Raw genomic sequence first — 23,347 nt, forward strand, 5'->3', positions numbered from 1 at the left:
AACAACAGAACTAACCCAAAAATAGATATTAGATTTGTTTATTTTCTTTTATTCCTGATTATTAATGAGTATTTCAGGCTTAGATCTTTCTTTGAGCACTATCTTAGTTATAGCTCCTAGGTTTTGGTGTGTAATATTTTAATATTACTATTTTCTAGGCACTTTAAAATCTCATGTTTTTATCAAGAATTTAAAAGGGTATTCTAAAATATCAAAATGCCGAGGGCTATTGTTTTCTGGTTATATGATTCATAATTATCTTTTTTATTACTTTTTAATTAGAGACAATTGCCCAAACTATTTCTTCTTGGGACTTTATTTAGATTTTTTTAATTGTCTAATATATGACTGGATTTAGTGAGTGTTCCACTGATACTTAAGAAGAAGAAACTTAGCTTTTTCTTTTTCTTTTCTTTTCCTGTGGTGCTGGGGATTGAACCCAGGACACATGCTAGGCAAGCAGTCTATAACCCCAGGCCCAGAAATTCAAGTTTCTAAGGTACAAAATTTTACAAATATATTATTTGGATCAATATTATTTTTTCTCCTTGGTTAATGATTTTATTTTCTATTTTGCAATATATATTTAAAACATGCATGGGGCTGGGGATGTGGTTCGTGCGGTAGCGCGCTTGCCTGGCATGTGTGCGGCCCGGGTTCGATCCTCAGCACCACATACCAACAAAGATGTTGTGTCGGCTGAGAACTAAAAATAAATAAATAAATAAATAAAAAACATGCAGAAAAGAAGAGTTTAATGTGCACCCACATCCAACATCAATAAGATTTAACAACTTACTTTTTTGCCACATTTTGGATCAATTTTATTGTCACTAAGTTATTCTGCTGTATCAATGTCTTTTGTCTTAGATCTGTCATGTACTCTGAAAGGTAAGACTTATGAACATGTGTCAACCAGTTTTACTATATGCCTCCTATAATTGTTGTTCATTTAACTTGAATTTTTAAATTCAGGTCTATTAGAGTATACATTCATTACCATTTGTCACTACTTTTACTCTATATGATCAAAATAAAAATAATTCCTTCACTTTAAAAAAAATCCCTCATTTTCTTTAATCCATCCCTCTCCCCACTGCCAGCCTCTAGTAATCACTCTTCAACTTTCTGTCTCTATAGTTTTGCCTTTTCCAAAAATTTGTATAAATGGAGTCATGCAGTAGCCTTTGAGTCTGACTTCTTTCACTTAGCATAGCCCGTGTTGTGTGTGTCAGCAATTTGTTCTTTTTAAGGGCTCACTAGTATTCCACAGCATGGATGTACTACCGTGTTCCCATTCACCAGTTGAAGGGCATTTAAGTTGATTCCAGTTTTCCAAGACTCTAAATATACAAGTATCAAAATATGATACAGATTTTTGTGAAAGTTTTCATTTCCTTTGCCAAGGTGTGTAATGAATATATATTTGACATTCTTGGAACTTGCCACTGTTTTCCAAAGCAATGTTAGTGGTCCCTGTTGCTCAATGTCCTCAACAGCGCTTGGTGTTATTGGGATTTTGTTTGTTTTGGCTATCCTAAAAGTTGTGTAGCATCTGATTGTGATTAATTTTGCATTATCTCAGTGACTAAGGATATCGAACAGCTTTTCACATTATTTTTTGGGGGGGTGGGTGGGTACTGGGGACTGAACTCAGGGGCACTTGACCACTGAGCCACATCCCCAGCCCTATTTTGTAGTTCATTTAGAGACAGGGACTCACTGAGCTGCTTAGTGCCTCGCTTTTGCTAAGGCTGCCTTTGAGCTCATGATCCTGCTGCCTCAGGCTCCTGAGCCACTGGGATTACAGAAGTGCACCACCGTGCCCAGCAGCTTTTTATATTCTTATTCGCCATCCATGTATCTATTTTTGGTGAAATATCTGTTCAAACCTTTTGCCTATTTGTTATTGGGTTGTTGTTTTGTTTTATTCAGTTCTTTATATATTCTCGATATAATTCTTTAGCAGACATGTGTTATGAAAATATTTTCCCCTAATCTTTGATTTTTTTATTTTATTATCATTTGATAAACAGAACTTTTAAATGAATTTTTATATATCAAAAATAATTTAGCCAGGCACAGTGGTACATGCCTGTAATCCCAGCAGCTCAGGAGACTGAGGCAGGAGGTTCATGAGTTCAAAGGCAGCCTCAGCAAAAGTGAGGCACTAAGCAACTCAGTGAGACCCTGTCTGTAAATTAAAATATTAAATAGGGCTGGGATGTATCTCAGTGGTCAATTGCCTCCCTGAGTTTAGTCTCTGGTACAAAAAAAAAAAAAATTATTGATTTCACTTTCAGCATTGTCTAATAACTCTTTTTCAAGAAAAGTCACAATAATTTTCTCCCTAGAAGTTTTTGGTTTTTGTTTTTATTTTGAGACAGGGCCTCATCATGTGGCCCAGACTGGTCTAGTACTCCCCTCCCCTTAGCGAGGCTGATCCCCTCCCCTTAGCGAGGCTGAGTAGTAGATGGGGTTACAAGCATGCACCACTATTTCCATCTTGATTCATTTTTTAGTTTTATCTATGATGTGAAGTGTAAGGGGTCAAGGTTTGATTCAATTTTGGTTTTTTTTGCAGATGAAGATCCAAATATATCAATACCATTTGTCTATGAGTACTTTTGTTTTAAGGTTAATAGAAAATTCTATTTTCTATTAAGTAGTTTTTTCTATTGAATTTATTTGTAGCTTTGTGGAGAATTAATTTGCCATATATTTCTGGGTTCATTTCTGAACTCTCAGTTCTGTTTCATTTGTTTATTTGCTCCTCCTTTCACCAATACCACATTGGCTTGATTACTATAGTTTTATAGTCTTAAAGTAGTGAGACTTTGTTACTCATTGTCAAAATTGATCCTATGCTTTGGCATATTAATTTTGTAGAATCTTGAGAAGTCCTGTGGGATTCTGATTGAGAATTCTGTAGAAAATTTTTGAAATAATTGACATCTTATTAACATTGAATTTTCCAATCCATGAGCATGGAATATACCTCCATATTATTTAAGTCCTCTTTATTTCTTCATTGGTGTTTTATAGTTTTTTTGGCATGTAGATCTTGCTCATATTTTGATAAATTTGTATCTAAGTAGTTCATGCTTTGGGTGCTATTGTAAATCATACTTTTTTAAAAGTTCAGTTTCTAATTGTTTATTGCTAGTTTACAGAAACTGTATTTTTTTGTGTTGATTCTGTCATGAGATCTTATTAAATTTACTTATTCTAATATCTCTTTTTGTAGATTATTTGGAATTTTTTGAGTATAAATGTGTAATGAAGGATTATAGACCATTTTGTTTGTTTTTCAGTGTCAGGGATTAAACCCAGGGGTTCTTAACCACTGAGCAACATCCCTTGCCCTTTTTATTTTTAATTTTAAGACAAGGTCTTATTAAGTTGCTTAGGATCTCTGTAAGTTGCTGAGGTTGGCTTTGCATTTATAATCCTCTTGCCTCAGCCCCCCAAGGTACTGGGATTACAAATATGCACCACTATGCCCAGCAAGACCATTTTGTTTCTTGATTTACAATCTGTATAACCTTTCTCTTCTTTGTGTTATTACAATGGCTAGATCCTCTAGGCAAGAGTAGACATCTTTGCATTTTCTGTGATTTTAAGGGTAAAGTATTCATCGTTCACTATAAAATATGATGCTAGGTATAGGGGTTTACAGATGCCCTTTATCGCATCGAGAAAGTTCCCTTCCAATCCTAGTGTGCTGAGAATTTATCATGAAAGGATTTTGAATTTTGTTAGTTCTTTTTTTTTTTTTTTTTGGTTCAAGATCATCATATGGTTTTTCTTCTTTAGCCTACTAATGAGGCAGATTTTACTATGTTTTATTTTCAAATATTGTAGCAGCCTTTCTTCCCCAGGATAAATCTAATTGGTCATGATTTATAGATGATACATTGCTAGATCTGAATTTTGCTAATAAATTATTGAGTATTTTATATCTAAGTTCATGAAAGTTGTTCATCTTCAGATTTCTTTTCTTGTAATACTTTTCTCTGACTTGGGTGGATTGATTTTCTGGGCTTCATGAAATGATCTGAAAAATATTCCCTTCTTTTTTTCTGGAAGCGTCAGTGTAGAATTTCACCTAGAATTTTAAATTTATGAGCTTAAAGTTGTTATTTCTTTATTATCCTTTTTAAAACTGTAGGGTCTGTCCCCTTTCTCATTCCTAATATCTCCTTTTCTTTTTCTTTTTTTAAAATCTTTATTCTTTTAGTTACAGGTGGATGCAATATCTTTATTTTATTTTTATGTGGTGCTGAGAATCAAACCCAGTGCCTCATGCATGGTAGGCGAGCGTTCTACCTCTGAGCCACAACCCCAGCCCTCCTTTCCTTTTTCTTGATCAGTATGCCTAGAGATTTATCAATGTTATATACGGATGTTCTCAGAGAAAAAAATAAACAGCTTTTGGTTTCTCTGGTTTTTTAAAGTCTTTCTATTTTCAATTTTGTTGTATTTTTAATTGATTTAGGATTTGTTTTGCTCCTCTTTTTTAATGTCTTTAAGTGAAAGCTTATGTTATTGATTACAAATCTTTCTGCTTTTCTATAAAGTCATCTAATGATGTAATTTGTCTTCTAGTCTTTGTTTAGAGACATCCCACAAGTTTTGATATGTTGTAGTTTCAATTTAATTCAGTTAAAAATATTTTCTACTTTCCCTTTGGCTTTTTCTTTGACCTATGTGTTATTTAGAAGTGAATGTTCGATTTCTAAATATTTAGAAGTTATTCAGGTATCTTTCTGTTATTGAGTTGTAGTTTGATTTCCCTATGGTTAGATTACATATATATATAATATATAATATATCAATATTATTATTGATATATAATATGTAATATATCAATACTTTGATATTTAGTGAAGCTTGTTTTATCTCCAGAAATGTGGTCTATATTGATTTTTTTCCATGCATACTTGAAACGGCTGCATACTCTGCTGTTATTTGGTGAAGTGTTCTATAAATTATCAACTAAGTCAAGTTAATTGATAATGTTTAGTTTTTCTTTGTTTTCAATGACTTTCTATACATTTGTTCTGTTGAATGCATCTCCAACTTTACTTTGGGATTTGTCATTTCTATCCATTTTTGCATCGTATATTCTGAAGTTGATTTTGAAGCTTTACTGTTATATATATACAAATTGGGATGTAATGCCTTCTTGACAAATGGACTCCTTTTCATAAATGTAATGTCTGTTTTTATCCCTGGCAATAGTTCTTATACAGAAGTCCACTTTGATTGTAGCATAGATGCTCTAGTTTTTTTAAAAAATTAGTGTTTGCATGACATCTTTTCCCACCCTATTCCTCTGTCACTGTCTCTCACATTTGTAATAAATTTCTTAATCAGCATAGACTGAGGTCTTGCCTTTAAAAAAAATCCAATCTGACAACTTCCCTTTCTAGCTGCTCTATCTAGACCTATACATTTAGTGTCATAATATAATATGGATGGAGTCTTCCATTTTGCTAATTGTTTTCTGTTAACTTCACTGGATTTTGTTCTTTTTTTCCCCCTCTTTTTGTGTCTGGTTTAGGGTTAATTTTGTTTTGTTTTTAATATTTATTTTTTAGTTGTAGTTGAATACAATATATTTATTTTATTTATTTGTTTTTATGTGGTGCTGAGGATCGAACCCAGGGCCTCGCCTGTACTAGGTGAGTGCTCTACCACTGAGCCACAACCCCAGCCCAAGATTAATTCTGTTTTATCAGTCTGTTTATCTCCATGGTTGGTTTGTTACTTATACTTTTTAAAAATTCGATCTGATTAGTTATACATGACAGTAGAATACATTTTGATACATCATACATGAGTGGAGTATAACTTCTCATTATCTGGCTGTACAGGATATAGAATTACACCTAAGCATGTAGGGTGATGATGTTCATTTCATTCTGCTATCATTCCTATGCACATACCCCCTACCCTCCCTTCATCCTCCTTTGTAAAATCCAAAGTACCTCTATTCTTCCCTAGTGCCCCCTCCTTATCGTGGATTAGGAATTATTTGCATATCAGAGAAATTTGGCCTTTAGTTCTTTGGTATTGGCTTATATCGCTTAGCACAATATTCTCGAGTTCCATCCATTTATCAGCAAATACCATAATTTCATTCTTCTTTATGGCTGAGTAATATTCCATTATGTATATAAACCACAATTTCTTTATCCATTCATCTGTTGAAGGGCATCTAGATTGGTTCCATAGTTTAGCTATTGTGAATTGAACTGCTATAAATATGGTTAGGGCTGGGTCACTGTTTATGTAGTAAGGTGATTTTAAGTTCGTTGGGTATAAACTGAGGAGTGGGATAGCTGGGTCAAATGGTGGTTCCACTCCAAGGTTTCTGAGGAATCTCCATACTGCTTTCCAGAGTGGTTGTATCAATTTGCAGTCCCACCAGCAATGCATGAGTGTATCTTTTCCCCACTTCCTCACCAGTATTTATTGTTACTTGTATTCTTCATAATTGCCATTCTGATTGGAGTGGGATAAAATTTTGGTGTAGTTTTGATTTGCATTTCTCTATTGATAGAGATGTTGAACATTATTTTATATATTTGTTGATCAATTGTATTTCTTCTGTGAAGTGTCTATTCAGTTTTGTTACTTATACTTTTAAAAAAAAATTTAATGGTTGCTTAGGGCTTGTATATCTTCAGTTAAATAGACCTTCGAATACTACTATATTGCCTCACATGTAGTATAAGAATCTTACAACTGTATATTCTCATTTTGTCATGCATTTGTTGTGCTATTATCATTTCATTTCTATATATGCTAAAAACTTAGAAAATATTGTAACTACTTCTGCTTTAGGTAGTTATCTTTCAGAGTGATTCAAGATATGGGTGCCAATCTTTTATATCCATCTTCATTGTAATGAGTCTTGAACTTCATTTCTTTGGTAAACATTACTAGCTGTGTGATATCATATTCCTCTGCCTGCAGAATTTTCTTGAACACTTCTAATAACATTGCAAGTCTGGTGGTAAGGAATTATTTTAGTGTTTGTCTGAAAAATAACTGACTTCTCTTTCATCTTTGAAAAATGCTCTCACAGTGTACAGTATTCTGAATTGACAAATGTGTGTGTGTTATTTTCAACATTTTAGAGATTTCATCCCATTGGTTTTTGACTTGCACGTTTGTCCTTTGTACCTCTTTCTGTGTTTCTCTGTGTGAAAGGTGCCTTTTATCCTTGGCCACCCTCAAGATCGTTTTTGTCTTCTCTCTCTGGCTGTTTTATAATGGTGTATCTAAGTGTTTTGTTGTGAATTCTGCTTAGACTTTTCTGAGCTTCTTGGACCTGTGCTTTAAAACATTTCATCATGTTCTCCTTCTGGTTATTTCAAAGACAGGACTATTAGACCATTTGATAGGGTCCCACAACTCTTGAAAGCTCTGTTTTTCTTTTTTCACTGATTTCTCTCTTTGACTTTGAATTGAATGATTTTTAACCACCTGCCTGGAGATTCACTGATTCCCTTAATTGGATATGTCAGTGTAAAGGGACTGTTGAGTATTGCTCATCTCTGTCACCATATTTTGTTTTTACTTTCATATTTAACATTTCTTTTGGCTCTTTTGTATAATCCCTGCATTCAGCGGAAATCCCTCATGGGTTCACACTTACCATTTCATCTTTTCCATGAGATTCGTGTTACTATGAATCATATGAATAGTCGCCATTTTAATTCCACGTTTAACAGACTGGTTATTCTCCTTGCTTTCTCTTGAGAGTAAGTTCTTTTTCTCAATGTTGGTGTGTATCTTATCATTTTTGATTGACTTCAGAACAGTGTTTATGAGAGTAGACACAGAGGTTGATAGTATCTGTGCCTAGAAATGGGCATGCCTCTTCTAGGCTCTGACTGTAAGGAGTGGAGTCAGTCTGTTCCGAAGTTCACTGGGTTTGGGCCTTGTTGTTGCTATGGTTACCTTCAGGGTGCCACCAGCTTCTAATTTCTCTGGGGCACCTTCACTTAGTTGGAAGTTGTGTCTTAGGCTTTTCATTTCCTCAATGTTCCTGCCGCAGGGCCTCTCCTATGTTACTCTACTACAGTTGCTTGAGAGTTGGTGCTTCTGTTAGCCAGTTTGGAGCTGAGGAGAGCTGGGATTCTCTTTTGCTTGGACTGTCTCAGTCTGAAGCAAGCCCTGTGGTTCTGGGGCCTCACAGTTCCAGGCTACATGGTTGTGACTTGAGCTCTCTGATGAGTTAAAATTTGGGGTTTGTAGATTGTCCAGCCTTTTCTTATTATGGTAGGAATGATGATGCTTTTTCCATCAAGTGGAACAGATACACAAATAGGCTCACAAAAGTCACCTGCAGGTGAGATCATAGCCAAATTTTATTCTCAGCCTTTTCTGCATTATTCAACAGTTCTATGTGAAGTCAGAATTTCAACTTTCTAATCATATTTATGTATAAACGTGTGTCACTTAGGCTTTGTGTTGTTGAATTCATTCTTGTGTGTTGACAAAGTGAACTGGATAATAGCTAAATCTCTATTTTCACTTGGGATCACAAAGGTACCTTCTGAGTGATTGGTAAGACATACACTTATAAGAAAATTTCACATGCTTCTAATATTTCATTACAGGTGCTATGTACACACATATTACATAGTTAAATAATTACCACTGATTTTTCCCCCTGTACCAGGAATTGAACCCAGAGGTGCTTAACCACTGAACCACATCCCTAGCCCTTTTTATATTTTATTTTGAGACAGAGTCTTGCTAAGTTGCTTAAGGCCTCATTAAATCGCTGAGGTTGGCTTTGAACTCTAGATCCTCCTGCCTCAGCCTCCTGAGTGCTGGAATTAGACATGTGCCACTGCACCTGACACTACTGTGAGTTTTGACTTATAAATCTAGTGCCTGTCACATTAAATCAAGAGGATGGAGGTCCATCCTATAGCTGACTTTTCAGTTTCACGTATTCACTTCTCATCTTGTCTGAGTGCCTTCTGTGTGCTGGGCCCTGTGCTCAGTCTGGATGGAAATGAGCATCGGCTCTAGACATTCTAATTCCACCCTGGCCAGGCCGCTCCCAACTCACTGACTCAGACCCCCGCTTCTTTCCAACTCAGAGAACATGTTGAATTTCAGGTGACAAGTGACACTATTACAGGGTATACATGAATCGTATATTTTTATCTATAGGAAAGGTATATCATTCTCAAACTTAGGTTTTTCACCTCATTCAAGTGATCTTGGTGTAGTGGTTGTTAACAGCAATTATTTGACCATAAGACTCTGTGTGTGTGTGTGTGTGTGTGTGTGTGTGGTTTGATTGGCAAGGAGGAGAAGATATCAAAAGAGCAAAGACTGGGGACAACCCTGAGGTGTTAAAGGAATAGCAGTGAAAATCAGGAGATGGCTCTGGAGATGAGGAGAACCCAGGCACCTGTGAGGGGCAGGCGTGGGTATTTTCACCATCTGAGATTGCAGAGGGAGAACAATCATGAATCGGACAGACCTGGGCTTGAATCTTGGCTCTGTCACTTACCACATTTCCTTGGACGAATGAGAATGGAACAGCTTCTCTGGGCCTGGGTTCTCACCTCTCTGTTGGGACTAACAGCAGTGCCTACTTCATGGGGTTGAGGTGAGGATTAAACAAGAGGGGAGGTGTGAAGTGTTTAGCACTTGGCACGGTGCACTCATTAACAGGTCCTTGCTGTTATCACACTTTGCTGCTGTTGTAACAGCATCACCATGGGAGGTCACACAGGGACCTGCCAGTGCGAGTTAAGATGCAGGAGGGGGGCCATAGCGGGAACCTCAGACACGGGAGCCACGTGCATAAAAGGGAGGAAGAGTTCATGTCACTAAAAGTCCTGGGCCATCCCTGGAATCCCAGCCCAGGGTGAACCCCCTGGAGGAGGGAGAGCCATCCTTGACAGGGTAACAGCCTCAACAGACGCTGCAGGGAGTGGCCAGCCTGGGGCTTAGGGAGGCATCCCTCACACCAGGTGACAGGGAAGACAGCTCCTCACTGCTGGCTGACACCACAGCAAAGCAGCTTGAATGTTTCGATGACCCCTAAAAGACTACAGGCCCAAATTCCAAATTCCCAAGTAGAATCTTTTCTGGGCTGACTTCCTCCCCACTTTTCATCAGCTTAATAAAAGCGAATGATTGCATGAAGCGAAAGGCCCACCCACAGTCCTGCTGCTTAGTGTCTGCTCCCAGACAAAGGCCCAGTCCCTGCTCCAGCCCCGTGTCAGCACCTGCAACACATCATGGATGGAGAAGGGCAAGCAGCCCTCCCACCATTGGACTGTCACTAGAACTTTTCTAAATTTCGGCCTGTCAAAAGCAGCCCAACATTCTAAGAAGTCTTCTCACTTGGAAGTTGGATCCAGTGTGCAGACAATGGGTACCATTTCTGAACTTGGCCTTTATGACACACGCAGTCCTTTGGCTCCCTCTGTACTCAACACTCACGCCTCCTGTGTACCAGGCGCCCTGCAAGGCACAGGGGGGCTTAACTTCCTTTGCTTTCAGAAAGACACGCTTGATTCTGTCCTCTTGCGCCACATCCGCTCGCTCATCAGGAAAGCCTGTTGGCCTCGCACCATCTCCACCGCCACCACGCTGTGCCAGAACATCCAAACCGAGCTCTCTGCCTTTGCCACCCTGTAGTCCATTTTCATCACGGAAGCGAAAGGGATTTTTAAAAAATGTGTAGCAGAATGTAGAGAATTTTGAGACAGCGAGGAGCTGAGAATGTGAGGAGGTTGGTGATTGGAAGTACCACAGTCAACCCTGGAAGCTGTTAAGGAAGAGAGTCATGCTACCAGCAGACACAGGTGCAAAGCCCTGCAAGGTGCACAGGAGCCTGGAGAGCTGGGAAAGAGAAAGGAGGGGAGTTGGACGTGGGGGCTCACGCCTATAATCCCAGTGCCTGGGTGCAAAAGCAGGAGGATCTCAAGTTCAACGCCAGCCTCAGCAACTTAAGAGAGGCCCTAAGCAACTTAGTGAGACCCTGCCTCAAAATAAAAAATAAAAAAGGGCTTGGGATATGGCTCAGTGGGTAAGCACCCCTGAGTTCCATCCCCAGTCGTCAGAGAGAGAGAAAGTAATGTAAATTTTAAAAGATAGAAAAAGGACTGAGAGAGAGAGAGAGAAAGCCAGTGCTGTGGGAATGGAGTAAGCCACAGCCGAGGCAGAAGCGCTTCAGTCATCAGAGTGGGGAGAGATGACGTTTGGGCAGGACCTTGTGGGGGAATATATATTGGAGGGCAGTCTGTCTGGCCTTTGGGAGTCATTCATTCATCCATTCATTCCACCTAGCAGGGCTTGCATGCCTACTCTGTGTCTGGTACTATGCTGGGGGCTGAAGAATGGTGATAAACAAACACAGTCCCTGCCCTCTGCCTGGGCACACACTCTAGTGGGAGAGATGTACATTAATCAGATCATCACACCAGTTAGTGTAAATCACAGCCACAGGCCTTTCAAGGAGGACTCATCAGGGACTCAGGGGCTTCAGGGGAAGGTTTCCCTATAGAAGTAACATCCGGTTGCAGGTGCGATGGAGGCGCAGCAGTTGAGCAGGAGAGGTGCTCTTGGCAGAAAGAAGGGCAGCCCCAAGGCCCTGGAGAGAGGAGGGAAGGGGACAAAGGCCAGGAGAAGGAAGGAGAAGGAGAAGGTGGGCAGAGGGCTAAGAAGGCCAGAGGATGGGTCTGGGGGCTGTGGCAAGGATTTGGGTTCATGTCCTCCTAGAATATGTGAAAGTATTGAGGACTTTGGATCAATACTGATCAGCATTGCATGTGTTTTGCAAAAATCCCTTTCACAGTGTGATGGGTGAAGGTGGGAAGGAGGTAGGGTGGACTCAGGAAGCTAATGTCACAGTCCAGGTGAGCAATGATAGTGGCTTGAATGGGGCAGTAAAGGGAGGAAAGTGAATAGTGTTTGAGACGGAACTTGGAGGTAAAACCTGAAATATTTGTAATGGGACAAGAGGCCAAATGAGCACATTTAATGAAGAAAACCAAGACATTTAATCCTCATCATACAATGCAACTCACATCCCAGGGCTACCTACCAAGTTTCCTTGCCTAAAAAACTGAAACTGAACTTAATCAAGCCTTTAGACCTAGTGGGAAGCACACAGAATGCATAAATAGATTAAATGACACTATAAGGAAGAAATCAGCCATATCATAGAGTGGGCCACCCCAAGGAATAAGTAACATGGTGTCACCAGTGAATCAACAACATAAAATAGAAAAAAGAGGATTTAAGAAATTGAAGAAGCAATGTTGTAGCTTGCATGCTAAATATAGACCTTGTTTGGACCTGATTCCAACAAACAAATAGATGTCTTAGAGAGAAAAAGGGAAATCTGAATACTGACTAGGCTTTAGACAACATTAAGGAGTTACCGTTCACTGTCTGAGCATTCTCATGGTGTGGAGGTGTTACATGCATGTTCGTGTGTGTGCGTGCACACATCCACGCTCAAACCTTGTGATTCTGAAAAGCACACTTAGTTTCTGGGGGTGAATGATATTATTAATTTGCTTAAAACACTCTGAAAAAGAAAACTGGCAAAATATTGCTAATTTTTGAAGCTGAGTCACGGGTACTTGGAGTTTTGTTTTGTTATTCTTTCTTGGGGTATGTTTGGACCTTCTCATAATAAACAGGTTAAAAACAAAACTTCATGGGAAGTAGAGTTTTAGAAAAGAACCAGGTCTGAGGGGGAAATCAGGAATTTATTTTGGACATGTGGAGTCTGACCTGACTCTGGCACTTGTAAACAGAGAGGTCATATACCCAGTGGGCCTGGAGTCCTAAAGACCTCTGCGCTGCAGACATGAAAGTGGTGGTAGATAGTGACTGAAGCTGAGGGCAAAGAGAGATTACTAAGCAGGGAAGGAAAAGGGCTCTGAGAAGAGGGCCCAGGGCTAGATCTGGAACACACAATGGCCAGGAGAGGGCCATGAGCTCCGTGTCGGGGAGAAGCAGTAGAGTGAGGAGTCACAGATGCCAAGGGAAGTCAGGGGGTCCAAAAGGCAGATGTGGGCACTAGAGATGTGTGCTGCCAAGATGCCTCGCAAGATGACCAGAATGCGTCCTCTGGGTTTGCACCACTGATGGAACTTGCTGCCCAGGTGACAGCTGTTTAGGCAGAGGGACAGGAGCAAGGCCAGGAGTGAATGGGAGTGAAGAAAAGGTGACAAAGAGTCTGGAATGCCAGGCACAGAGGCACACGCCTGTCATCCCAGCAGCTCAGGAGGTTGAGGCAGGAGGAACACGAGTTCAAAGCCAGCCTCGGCAAAAGTGGGGCCCTAAGCAACTCAGTGAGACCCTGTCTCTAAATAAAATACAAAATAGGGCTGGGGATGGGGCTCAGTGGCTGAGTGCCCCTGAGTTCAATCCCTGATCCCTTCCCCGGAAAAGAGTCTAGAACACTCTTTGAAGATGTCTGTAAAGTGGTAGATAGACATGGTGGTAGCTTGAAGAGAGTTGAGGAAATGAGTTTTTATTTTATTCATTTTACTCTTTAAGGCAAAGCATCCTTAAATACATTAAAATACTGAGAGAATAATCCAGCAGAGAGTAAAAAGTTGAATATAGAAGGGAAGGGCCAGTTGGTCGTGTAGGTTCCTAAGAGGCAGGAGAGGGTGGGACAGGGAGTTTAGTCCTGGGACAGAGGGGAGATTGCTCCTTGATTCTGTCAGGAAGAAAAAAGATGATCGATGCAGGCGGTGTAAGGTCAGTGATGGTCTTCCTTTGTGTTTGTCTTTCCTAAGAAACAGGGGGGTGACACCATCTATTGTGGGGAGGGGACTTAGAGGGTAGAGGTGTGAGGTCTTGGAGAAGGTTAGAGTTAGTCATGGAAAGGGAAGAGCAGGTGACCAAAGAAAATGGATGGAATGCCGGGTGGGGTGAAGGTTGGTGATCACGATCTGATGGGAGAGAGACAGTGGAAGACTGAACCAGGGCAGAGTAGGTGGCATTGGTTGAAGGCAAGAATGATGTGGGTGATCAGCATCAGAGAGGTCCACATGTCCAGTGTGGCCAAGCAGGACTTCACATGGAGGAAACTGGAGGTGGAGCAATGAGCAGATGTTTTTGATGGTCAGACTTGGGGCACTCAGTGTCTTTTCAACCCCAAAGTCCCATCTCATATTGCAACCTACCCTCCCCTGCACAGTTTCTCACCCCTACCCCCTCCCACTTCTTATCTCAAAATTGTCCTTAACTCTCCAAATCTAGTACATTTGGAAGGCCCATATTAGGGCTCTTTGCCAATTTAAAAAATATGGCTGCTTCCCAGCTCCTGACACATGGCAGCAGTTTGGTAAGCTGGGTGGGAAGGCATCTTCCATATGCCGCAGATGAGTTTCAACTTGTCTGAGGGGACATGGACCAGAGTGGGCTTTGACAGCATGAGGAGGAAGGCCAACTGCAAAACAGCCTTCTTAGGCTACAACCCACTGTCTTCATCCACCATCTTCCTAAACGCGAAGGAACATGTTTTTCTTGCAGATAGAGTTCTGGATGACACCTCACCTTGCAGTGAGCTTTACAGTTGAGCATTGTGGACCAGGGTTGGCCCTGGTTAGTCCCCTCCCATACCCACCTGCTCTCCACAAAGTCTGGGCTTCCAGCTCTGCCCCTGAGCTGCTAAGAAGACTGAGCCTACTGGTAGCAGCCAACCCACGATTAGGGGAAAGAGGGCCTCTGGGGAGGACTGAGCAACACACGTGGCACTCAAGAAGCACCATTTCTCTTTTTAGCTTAACTCAGGTGATTCGAAAGTTTGCCAAGCAGCTGGATGAGTGGCTGAAAGTGGCTCTCCATGACCTCCCAGAAAATTTGAGGAACATCAAATTTGAATGTAAGTACAAATTGAGGAGCAGAATATAATATTTTAGTGCCAAACATTGTACATGATTGTTATTAAAATAATAACAGCTACCAATTACCATTTGACTATAGAGCACTAGGTATTGTACTATGGACTGTATGTGCATGCACTTATTTAATTCTCATAAAATGTTTATTATGGGCGGCCTACTCCTCCTTTTACAAAAAGAATTCAGGCTTAGAGAGGTAATAAGTGACAGAGACAGAATTTACTACCAGTCTCTCAGATGCCCAAGTCTCTGCTTATCACCACCATACTCCTTATTCCAATTCATCCTCATGCCACCTCTGCAACATAGGAAAGGGTATCCCCATTCTACAGATGAGAATCTGAGAGGCAAAGCAACTTCCCCAAAGCCACACAGCTGGTAAGTAGGAGCTCTGAGATTTCCTTGAAGCTCTGCAATTGTGATAGCTGAAGACGGAACAGCTCAGGGCTTCATGTAGTCTCTGCCTAATTAGAAAGCCAAATTAATATTTCTCATAAGGGGCCTGGGGTTGTGGATCTTTGCAGAGCATCGCCTCTCATGCCCCAGCACTAGCTGGGTCTTAAGAAAACTGCTTCTATTTTTCTATCACCATGTGTTCATGCTTGTGTGAGACTCGTGTGCAGCCCATTTGTTGCTATTAAACAAAGATGAAATGATTTTAAGCAAAACAGGGCTTTAAAATATATGTTTCTTAAAGCCCCATTTAAATGCAGCTTGCTATTCTTGCCCGAAATAAGTGCCAGGGAGGAAAATGAAGGCGATCAAATTACCCTCTCTCCGCAGGCAAAGGAGCCCTTTCAGAGGTGCTTTGAGGCCGCCTGCAGTGCCCATCACCTATTGATAAAGCCCGCTTTATTTCACGGCTCTCAGTTCTTTTCTTTTCTCCAGCACTAAATTCCACATCACAAAGTTAAAGAAAAAGTAATTAAGGAGAAGGATTAACGATTGATCGGCCTGGAAAATTAGAAGTTCATCTGTCCCCCCATCCCCATTCCTTCACCCACACCCTATTTTTCAAACCAAACCAACTCTGAGTACAAATTAGAGTAATCCTAGGGAAATTTCAGACTATTTCTTGACCAGTTCAGAAATTAATGAGAAGAATACCCCGTGCCCGTTTTAATTATGCTGACAAAACCAACCAGTTCAAAGTCGGTAGCCAGGAGGTCTGCTGAACCTTCCACCTGTGCGTGCCTGGAGGAAGCGTTCTTCCCAGGGAGCCCCGAGTGCATCTGGAGAGAGAGTGTGTGTGTGTGTGTGTGTGTGTGTGTGTGTGTGTGTGTGTGTTGGGGGGGTGTTGGTAACAAATGCCACTCAAACTTTAAGACCTTGAGCAGGAGCGTGTCTTTTCTGCTACAAAATTCACAGATATAAGGTCACCTCACTTGAAATGGATCAGCTCACTATGTTAGTGTAGGAAACAAGATCTTTTCCTAAAGGCAGAGACCTTTAAAATCTGCAAATAGGTTATGGAAATAATCTGATAAAAATGTCAGATTAGACATGCAAAACCACATCACTGTGGAGGCCGGGTTCCACCCTAGAAGCACTCCCTACCCCCACACACCACGGAGGCTCAATCAAGATTTCCTATTAGACATACTACTTTTTAAAGGGACTTCTTCAAAGCTTCCATTTGATTCCTGCAATTATTTATGGAGAGAAGTGATTGAGCTTGCAATTAGCGAAATGAAAGACAAGTAAATAATTGCCTTTACTCACGGTTGATTGACGCCACCATTTCTCACACCTGCAAGTGTGGCATGTGAGTGACTTTGAAATCTGTACCCCAAATATCACCATTAGGAAATAGTTGTTGAAGCCCAAACAGGAGAACAAAGAATCAAATGCAGGGTTTTGTCAGTGGGTGCATAAAGTGGGGGTGGGCCATGTGACAAATTTAGGCAAAATGAGAAAGATACTTTTTGAAATCTGCCTCTGGAAAATCAAGGTAGAATCATAAAGCATGCACATATTTCCAATTAACTTTTTTCTTTTTGCAGTGTCGAGAAGGTTTTCCCAAATCCTGAGACGGCAAACATCGCTAAATCATCTTTGCCAGGTAGCTGTACCCTCTGTGTGTATTAACCACTGCTTAGTCATTGCAAATCCTGGGGCAAATCCAGAAAAACAATTTCCTGTAGATCTCTCAGGCCGACAACAGTGTTTAACTTCTGTGTTTAACTTCTACAGATGAGGAATAAAACTGGTAGCCAGTACCTGTTTTAACTCATATGCAAAATCATTTCTGACATCAGTTGCCCCTGAGCCTTTCAGATGTATTCGAGAGGCCGCAAATTTATGGATCCCTTAAGTCAGTCAGAGCTTTTCAGTCCCTATTGACATTTGGGTGTGCATGATTTCTTGTTTGTGCAGTGTCCGTAGCCTCTAGCCACTAGATGCCAATAGTCCTACCCACCCAGCCCTTGTGACAGCCAAGAAGGCCAGTTCAGCCTGGGGGGGTGAAATTGCCCCCACTGTGAGCCTCTGAGTCAGATAAGTCAAACGGGATAAACAGAATGATTTGTTTGTTGTGGCATCCAAGAGTTCAAAGCTACCTGGTACCTTAAATATTTGCCCAATTTTGTTTAGTTTTTCCAGATCTGCATTATTTTTAGCACAAAAGTGACATGCACTTACCATAAAAAAGTTCAAACATGAAAGTGTATGAACTAAAAGTGAAAGACCCCACTCTGTGCTCTATGTACTCTATAGTTACAACTAGGGGGCATATAACTATTAATTTTGTGCCTACCGAAGGAACTAAAGTCTGTTAAGGCCACCCATTAATATCACACTCAATTACTAATAGCCTTAAAGCAGCAGTGACCAACTGATGGTCACAGACCAAATCTGGCCCTAGGACATGTCAGATTATTGTTTGATTTGCATATGATCAGGTTTTTTTTTTTTCAGTTGGTCACTAACAGTTGAAACTAGATAACAGCTAAATACCCAGATTGGTGTAGAAACCCTTGGAGAGCTGGTATCATGCCCAGAGGGCAGTTCCCCTGGCAGCAGCAGCATCTCAGCAGGCACCGCCCTCCTCACCCACCAATTCTCCTAGAGTTGGCCCATCTCGCTCATATGTGTGTCACCTGCCTGCCCCTCTATGTGCTGAGGTTTGCAACTTCTCCCATAAAGCGCTGCTGGGTCTGGTGATGCTGGTTCTTCAAAGTCAAGGAAGGAGGGAAGGCTCCAAACAGAATCCAGAGAGTAAAACTGCACCTCCCCACACATCTCACACTTCCTGTCCTGTGCTTGGTGTACATGGCACAGGGATGATTTCAGGAAGGAAGGAAACCCTCAATAAGGAGGTTAACCTGTGCAAAACCTGATAAATTAAGGGGATTCAGGGCAGAAGACAGCATCAGCAAAGCCAAGAAACCTTCCTGAGGGCAGAGGCCAACTTAGAAGGATGCTCCTTGGGTCATATCAGGGAACAGACATGATTTTGGTGCTTCTCTCTGGGGCTCAGATGGCTTAGGAAGGACTTTGCCCCTTCAACACACATGCAGGTCTAAGCATCTACAACCAAGTGTTGCACAAGCATGCGCGCGCACACACACACACACACACACACACACACACAGCCTGGGGAGTGAAATTGCCCCCACCGTGAGCAATTTTTCCACTTTCCACACTCAAAGACAGTATGCAATTTAATTGGCAAACACCACTTTTGCATCTACTGGACAGCCTCAGACATATTCCTGGATCAGCCAGAGGACCGGGGTTGGTGTGAGAAATGAAATACCACAGAACATCTGCGCCAGTATCCCAGTGAGCTTTCCTAAACACACAGAGCAAGTCAACCAAAGACTCCCCCTAACTCCCTGACCCAAGATCTTGTCACATACCCAAGCTCTTCCAGGCACGCCAAGCAAGCCACTTGGCACTCATGTCTCAGCCACTCAGAGCACGAAGTCTCTTAAGTGCTTACTCAAAACACTATGCTTAATGGCACCTGTCCTGGGGGCGGGGGAGTGGGTGTAGCAAACAAAAAATTAAATGTGAGTTTTACAAAGGAAAGAGAATGGAAACCGGCATAGAATATATACACATTCTATTTAGATAAGACAGTCAGAGGAAGCCCCTCTCTGGGTGTGTCAATTAAGCTAGCCCATCATGACTGCAGGGCTGCTGGGGCAAAGTGGGAGAAGAATGGGAACATCAAGTGCAAAGGCCCTGAGATATCAACACAGCCACCGCAAAGAGAACCAACCAGAACAACAGCAGCTAATTATGCTTTTCAAACATTATCTCCATACCCTCAACAGCAGCCCTCATTAATACATAGGTGCTATCACTTCTCCATTTCATGAAGCAGTCAACTGAGATTAATCTTGCCTGTCCCAAATCAATGAGCTAGTTAGCAGCCAAGCCAGGATATGAAGTAGGTATGTTTGAATCCAGTTGCTTTTGTTATCATTAGACACTGATGCAATTTATGTATTTATATATTCTAGGCCTCTTTGGCCTTCAAAGACTTCGGCAGTTATTTAAGTAAGCTATTGTGCTTGGACAGTCTAGGTTTAACAAGGGTTGACATTGTTTACCATCCTCTGGAAGTTCAGAAGTATTATGAGATTTACAATGTCCTTGTGTATTTTCAATCTTTTTATTTTACTCAATGATGTTTTGAATACATGCAAGTAAAGGAAGTGAGCTAGGGTATGTTTTTCTCGGCTTTTATTGGTATTGTTCCATATTGGTAATGTTGTTCCCAATTTTGTTCCAACTTGTAAATTTAAGTTCACTAGTGAGGGTTTGCTGGGGAAGTCACAGCCCTAACACACACACAGACACACACACACACACACACACACACACACACACACAATTGATCCTTACAATGTACTTCCTTTTTCCTCCATCTTGATAATTCATATTGCTTTTAATCATCCTAGTATACAAAAAGAAAAAACAAACAGAAAACTAGAGCTTAAACTAATCTAGAATGCATTTACATGATAATTACACATTTTGAAATTTCTGGGGTTAAACCTATCATAGGCCAGAGGAGCAGGAACATTTCCTAAATCCAGCCTGGCCCTGTTGCTTCTCAAGTGCTCGAGACACACGGGCTACGAAGCAGAGACCCCCCATCCCACAGGCGTACATCAGAAAGCTGACAGATCTCTGGCCTTCGTCCCATTGTTTGATGGGGTCAAGACCAAAGGAGCTGGGAACAGCAGGGTCTGGTCTGGCCTAGGCCACCTTGGTAGTTACTTAGAGAGAGAGAGAAGGGAAGAGTCAGGAGGAAACAGTGTCTGAGTCTTCTGAATGATGGACTTGTCTGCTGCTTTCCTGAAAGGGAGTTTTCCTAAATTTCAGGGTAGTTTACAGAATTCCACATGCAGGTTCATTAAAGAGGCTTAAAAGGAAACAATGTTAGGTGTTTTAACCTAAAACCCACAAACTGATGAGTGGATTGGATTGGGTCACAGGCGTCTCGGACAGTGATCCACAGTGCAGACATCACGTTCCAAATGCTAGAGGACTGGAGGAACGTGGACCTGAACAGCATCACCAAGCAGACCCTCTACACCATGGAAGACTCCCGCGATGAGCACCGGAAACTCATCATCCAGTGTAAGGTGTTCCGCCAGGGCTCATTTCCTTCTGATTTTGCTTTTTAAAGAAAGACAGAGTATCTTGGTATTTATTTAAGTGGCATTCTGCCCCTTCATTCTTCCTGGGTCCCATCCTCCTTATTGTTCCCATCAGATGAGTTGACCCAGACAGAAGGGCCAGTTGACATGTGTCAACACAGCTGGTGCAGTTGGGCAGCACACAATGTCATGCAAAGGACCCCACATATGACCCCGGATGCCAGGCATACCTTCCTGGTGGTGACATAAACAATGAGGACTAGAGCTTACTGCCTGTCTCCGCATGTGTCAGTCTGGAGTCCACAGCTGCTTCAGGGGAGGGTCACATGAGTTGGTGCACCTATTGGCAGGAGAAACTTCCAGGCACATTAATGCTTGAGAAGGGGTGGACAGTGATTTACTTCTGCCAGCATACATTCATGTCCATGTGGACAGAGACTTCCAACTACAGACTGTGTGCGTGCTGCTCCAAATACTACCCTGACCTGGTCAGGGCCTCTGCTTTGAGGAGAAAAGCCGCAGGAGAGGGCCAGGGGACACCATCACCTCTGTCCTGCCCAGGGCATCCCCACAGCCTTTCAGGGTTCCCGGCCACCTCCCCCCTCTAGTGGTTCTTCCTTTGCCATGCATCTCAGGAGAAGGCAGCTTGAAGACAGGAAGGGGGAGATCAGTACTCCTTCCAGGGGGATTTTAGAAAGATTGATGCTGAGATCATAGGTGGAGCGGGGGGATGGCTAAAGCACCTTGCACCTTGCACCTTCTGTATGGTGCAAGTGACCTTGTTCAGGATGCTGCAGAGAAGCTTGTCCCCATGAAGAGGGGCTATTCAGAGTTTCCCAGGCCCCTCTGAATTCCAAGATAAACCTTCTGTACTGTCATCTTGAAGGGCATATATCTCCAGTCCCCCAGTCTGAGCTTATGATGCTTATACAAAAAGTCCTCGAAGATGTTTGTTAGAGGACTCTTTCTCCTGAAGGTCTTTTCAAAGGCAAATAGAGCAGCTGGAATACTGAACCATGTGGACCCTCCCAAGGCTTCTTTCCTGGCCAACCCCTATCTCAACTCAGGCTCCCATTTCTTCCTCTGCAGCTGCCCCCAGCCCACTCTTCCTCAGTTAAGAATTTTAGAGGTCATCACTGAAATAACAATGCAGTTTTTTTGACTGTCTGGTGTGTGCCAAGTCCTGCATCAAATCCACCATATGCTGACTTCACTTAATCTGTCCATCAGCCCTGTGAGGAACACTCCCTTGTCACCCCCACTTTACAGATGAGAAGATGCAGCCCCAAAGAACTGGGGAGGCTTCCCAGAGTCATGTGGCAAAGTAGCAAAGCTGGATGTGAAACCAGGCCTCATCTTGGCCTCACAACCAGAATTAATGGCAAATCAGAAGTTGAACAAATAATTCACAAATGCACTGCATCTTATCAAAGAGGACTGAGCTTTGTGATGTAGGGTCAGGAAGGGGAGATTGAGGAAACATACCAAGTTTGAAGGCCAACGGCTCAGTGCATGGGTGTCAGCCCCGAATCTCCCCACTAGACAGTTGGGGAGTCCCTGAACCAGAGTGAACTGGACCAACAGAGCAGCAGCCCCTCCGCCCATTCATTCAAGCCTGTTTTTTATTGGCTAACAGCTGCTTAGCAGATAATGCACTAGATAATAAAGATACCAGATGAAGAACTAGCAAGGAGACACTCACAGACCTGACTGTAACCCCGCGTTATTAGTGATAGAATAAAGTGCCATGAAAGAACAGAGGCGGATTGATCAGTTTGGGGCAAGGGCCCCAGGCAGGGTTAAAGGCCCCCTTAGTATAAAAGGTATAAAACAGCAGAGCATGTTGGGAACTGACAAATACATGAGATGGCCCCACCTCACAGCATTCACAGGCATGGAAGATGAGCCAGGGAAGATCGGTGGGGGCGCTGATGTCCTAATGCTGTGAATGCCCTGCTAGGACTTGGAGTTTTACTTTGCCCATCCTGCACCCCCTGCTCCTTTGAGGTAAACCTCTATTTAAACACAACTGCAGGAGTTGTGTGGGGCTCTCCTTTGTTTACAGTGTACCAGGAGTTTGACCACCTGCTGGAGGAGCAATCGCCCATCGAGTCCTACATCGAGTGGCTGGATACCATGGTGGACCGATGCGTTGTAAAGGTTGGTAAGCTGGAGCGGAAGGGGCAGCCTTGGGTCCTGCAGCACCTCACTTGTCTGTGTGAACAGCTGGCTAATACAGAGCCCCCAGTGAGCCATGGCAGCTGTGAGTTCTTGGGTTCCAAGGGGAGACCTGGCCCTCAGCCCTAGGAGGTGGAAGCCCGACTCTGCATCTCCCATCCCTGATTCAGTCACGTCAGCCTCTCTATGTGTGCACTGAGTATTGGCATAAGATTCAATTTTTAAGTGTATTTTTGCTGCAGAACATTGTTCCACAGTATTAAGACGGATGAGCCTCCCTGTCTTTTCAAATAGAAATAAATGAAAAGTCAAGATGATCACTGTTAACCCCATTCAATTCCTTGTAGGTGGCTGCCAAGAGACAAGGGTCCCTGAAGAAAGTGGCCCAGCAGTTCCTCTTGATGTGGTCCTGTTTTGGCACCAGGGTGATTCGGGACATGACCTTGCATAGCGCCCCCAGTTTTGGTAAGAACACCCCAGTCCTCCCCACATTCCTTTTCTCTGAGCTGTATGTACTGAATCCACCTCTGTGAATTAGTTGGCTGCAGTCCTACTTGCTATTCTGAGGCCACAAGTTCCTCTGTTGGAAATAGGTCTATGTTGGGGGACCTAACATTGTTGGGACTTTCAGAGAAG

The 23,347-nt window shown here is 42.2% G+C and overlaps 1 protein-coding gene across 1 annotated transcript in view; it reads left to right on the forward strand.

The window, feature by feature from the left end:
• Positions 1–23,347, forward strand: part of RFX4 (regulatory factor X4) — a 163,359-nt gene that overhangs the window by 103,772 nt on the left and 36,240 nt on the right. Inside the window, exons 9-13 of the mRNA XM_081311210.1 lie at positions 14,799–14,899; positions 16,922–16,980; positions 20,369–20,513; positions 22,599–22,693; positions 23,059–23,176. Coding sequence (XP_081167336.1) covers positions 14,799–14,899; positions 16,922–16,980; positions 20,369–20,513; positions 22,599–22,693; positions 23,059–23,176 — 518 coding nt within the window. The remainder of the gene's footprint in view (positions 1–14,798; positions 14,900–16,921; positions 16,981–20,368; positions 20,514–22,598; positions 22,694–23,058; positions 23,177–23,347) is intronic.

The sequence above is a fragment of the Spermophilus citellus genome, assembly GCF_964194105.1.
Source record: "Spermophilus citellus genome assembly, chromosome: 10".
Taxonomy (NCBI): domain Eukaryota; kingdom Metazoa; phylum Chordata; class Mammalia; order Rodentia; family Sciuridae; genus Spermophilus; species Spermophilus citellus.